The 2,646-nt window shown below is 55.9% G+C and overlaps 2 protein-coding genes across 2 annotated transcripts in view; one reads left to right on the plus strand and one right to left on the minus strand.

Moving 5' to 3' along the window:
- Positions 1-2,006, minus strand: part of TTLL6 (tubulin tyrosine ligase like 6) — a 12,346-nt gene extending 10,340 nt beyond the window's left edge. Inside the window, exons 1-2 of the mRNA XM_035902282.1 lie at positions 1,573-2,006; positions 897-1,027 (exon numbers count right to left, since the gene is read on the minus strand). Of these exons, the coding sequence (XP_035758175.1) occupies positions 897-1,027; positions 1,573-1,593 (152 nt within the window). The 5' untranslated portion in view covers positions 1,594-2,006. The remainder of the gene's footprint in view (positions 1-896; positions 1,028-1,572) is intronic.
- Positions 2,007-2,150: 144 nt separating this feature from the next.
- The window catches only part of LOC104133491 (calcium and integrin-binding protein 1), a 4,728-nt gene continuing 4,232 nt past the window's right edge, over positions 2,151-2,646 (plus strand). Inside the window, exon 1 of the mRNA XM_035902283.1 lies at positions 2,151-2,156. Coding sequence (XP_035758176.1) covers positions 2,151-2,156 — 6 coding nt within the window. The remainder of the gene's footprint in view (positions 2,157-2,646) is intronic.

Here is a 2,646-nt window from a genome sequence, read left to right on the forward strand (position 1 = left end):
AGAGCAATCCGAGTGCAAGAAATGCAGCCTGGAAAGAAAGATAAGAGAAGGGGGTCTGTCTTCTCCAGAAATGGGAAGACAGGGAGGACACGTGGCAATAGCCTTCCTGGACACAACACGCTATTAGCGAAACGTGGCGAACCACTGTTCTCCGAGCCCAGTGCAAATGGGAGAAGCACGAAGTGCTGATATTTTGGCAAAGATGCTTTAGGTCAGATATTAAGAAAATCATTCCAACCATGAGGGGAGCTCAGCTACAGAGCAGGTGATAGGAGCCCTACGGCGAGGTCCTCAGGAAATGGTAAGAATAAAACCTAAGAACGGGTATCTTGTCTCCTTACAACCACCCAAACTTTGAGCGCTCTTTGGGCTCCTTGAGCTCTGTTTCTGCCGCTGCTTGCCTGTATATGATCAGAGGGGGCAGGCCTTCTGCCCCAAAGCTCGACTGGTTCGGCGATGGCTCACATCGGACCGTATGCGTATTAGCCTGCCACGCTGCTCTGCAGTTGCCTCCCCTCTTCACCCGGAGCTGTGGAGAGACCCTTCCACCGAAACGCAGACTGACACTTCCCACTTGCCCACTGCCCTTTGGCTTTCCAGGGGGGTCCCTCTCCCCAGATTTAGCCCTTCGGCAGGTGGTCTGCCCAGCAGCAAGGCACACATCACAGAGGACGCCATTCCATGGGCTTATTCAGTCCAATGGGAATTAAAGACGGGTGAAGCTAGAAACTTGCCTCAACGCCCCATTCAGTTCCGGGGAAGGTTACGAGGGCCCAGAGCAAGACACGAGATCTCAGGGAGGGCCCCCCCATCCCAGCCCTGGCCATCAGGCATAGAGGCTCCCACTTCCTAATTTCATACCCCTGTTCTCAGCTGCGTTAATGCGTATCACTCACTCGGCTGGCAGGCACCAAGTGCGGGGAAATATATTGTACTCCTTGGGGAAGAGCCTGAGCATGCGGTTAAGGTTGCGAGCCAGCAAGTCCTTACGGCAGATCTCTATCATGCCTGGAAAATGGTTGATTTTCTGAAAGAGGTGCAGACGAAAAACAGAATCAGCAAAGGAACAGCAGGGATCCTCCTTGAGACCCGAGGAAAGCCCGCGTGCAGAGAAACCAGCAGGCAGAACAGGAAGCTGGGCCTGCGGTTGCCTTGAGTGTCTGCTGAGGGACAAGGTTACGCTACGGCTGCTTCATCTGAACTTCACCAGTGTGATTTATCGGCTTGTGCCATCTCAGCCCTGAAGCTCTCCCTCCCTAGGATAGCGCAGCTTCAGGAAGGGAGCCGTTTGTCATCAAGAACCATTTATTTCATACATTAAAGGGGCTGGCGGCTTTCCAGCCCACACTACTAACTGCCAAAGTGTTGCCGATGGCACCATACCAGGGACACAACAGAAGTAAAGGCTTGTGAACCTGCGCCCTCTGGAACCGACGCAGAGAAGGGGGCACGGGTGCTTGTTTGGACGCTTCTGTTCCATTGAGCAACACAATGTTGTTGCATTAACAGCCCCCGTCTCACCCTCCCTCCCTAGCTCTTCCTGCTGGGCAGCCTTTACGCGGGAGGATTTACCTGAAACCGCTTCATTTCCATGACGCGCTCCAGAGGGACCGAGTAGTCCGTCCAATACACTGTCCACTCCTCGTTTTCGCCCGCTTCTTTTAGCCCGCAGCACTGTGCCGCCCGCCGCACTGCACCAAAGCAAGCAGATGACAAGGGGCCGGGCAGAGGGTGCAAGTACCAGGGCCTGTTAAATCCCCACAGCAACCAGGGAGAAACCTCCCCAGGCTGCCACCCCACTCGCAGAGGTGCAATGTGCTGGCGGGACCCTTCGGGAGGCGTCAGAAACACAAGCTTTACCTGGCTAAATTCACCCCGGCCTCTGGCTGCACGCGTGCTGGGAGCTATCAGCCCCGTAGCCCGTGTGCCTTGGGGTCCCAGAGCATCTCCTGCTCTACAGCAGGCTTGAACCCACTGTGGGTCTGACACCACACGGGCAGATGCAAGTCAGCCGACAGTACGAGTTTCACCTTCCAAATCAAAAGCAATTTGGCAGCAGAACACTCGAGCTCTGGAGCAGAAGGTCACTGCTGGGGTGGTTCATGCTAGCGCCAGTTCTGAATTTGGCCTCTCATGGGGCTGGGGAGGCGATGAAGGTCAACGCACACCAGGAACCATTGCAAAACCGTTCGGGTTCCTGTGGCACCTGCGCTGCCACGCCAGCTCCTGTGGCGGGTCCCCATCCACCTCCCGTCACCTGGCTGCCCGCGCGTGGCCCCAGGCAAAACGCACAGCGCCTGCCCCTCCTTATAGAAACGGGGTTCCTCACGCCGCTGGGCGGGCTGTGACCTTCAGCAACGCACACGTGGTTGCGTGGCCGGAATGGTCCTTTGCAAATTGCCTAATAGCATCCATCAGACGATAGGCATCTGTTCTTGATACAGCTTGTGGCAGCAAAGAGCAAGTCAGGAGAGTGCACCGGCTCCCTGGAGGCGGATGGCAAAGGGAGAGGCTCCAGGTACCAATCCCGCCTGTTCCATCACCAGCTTTGTGTTAAACAGTGGAGAGCTCTCACGCCATTTCCCGAAGCGCAGGGACCAGCCTTGCATTGTAACCGCCCCTAACTAGACCCTTCTCACCAATTTT

The sequence above is a fragment of the Egretta garzetta genome, unplaced genomic scaffold (assembly GCF_000687185.1).
Source record: "Egretta garzetta isolate BGI_Z169 unplaced genomic scaffold, ASM68718v1 scaffold689, whole genome shotgun sequence".
NCBI lineage: Eukaryota > Metazoa > Chordata > Aves > Pelecaniformes > Ardeidae > Egretta > Egretta garzetta.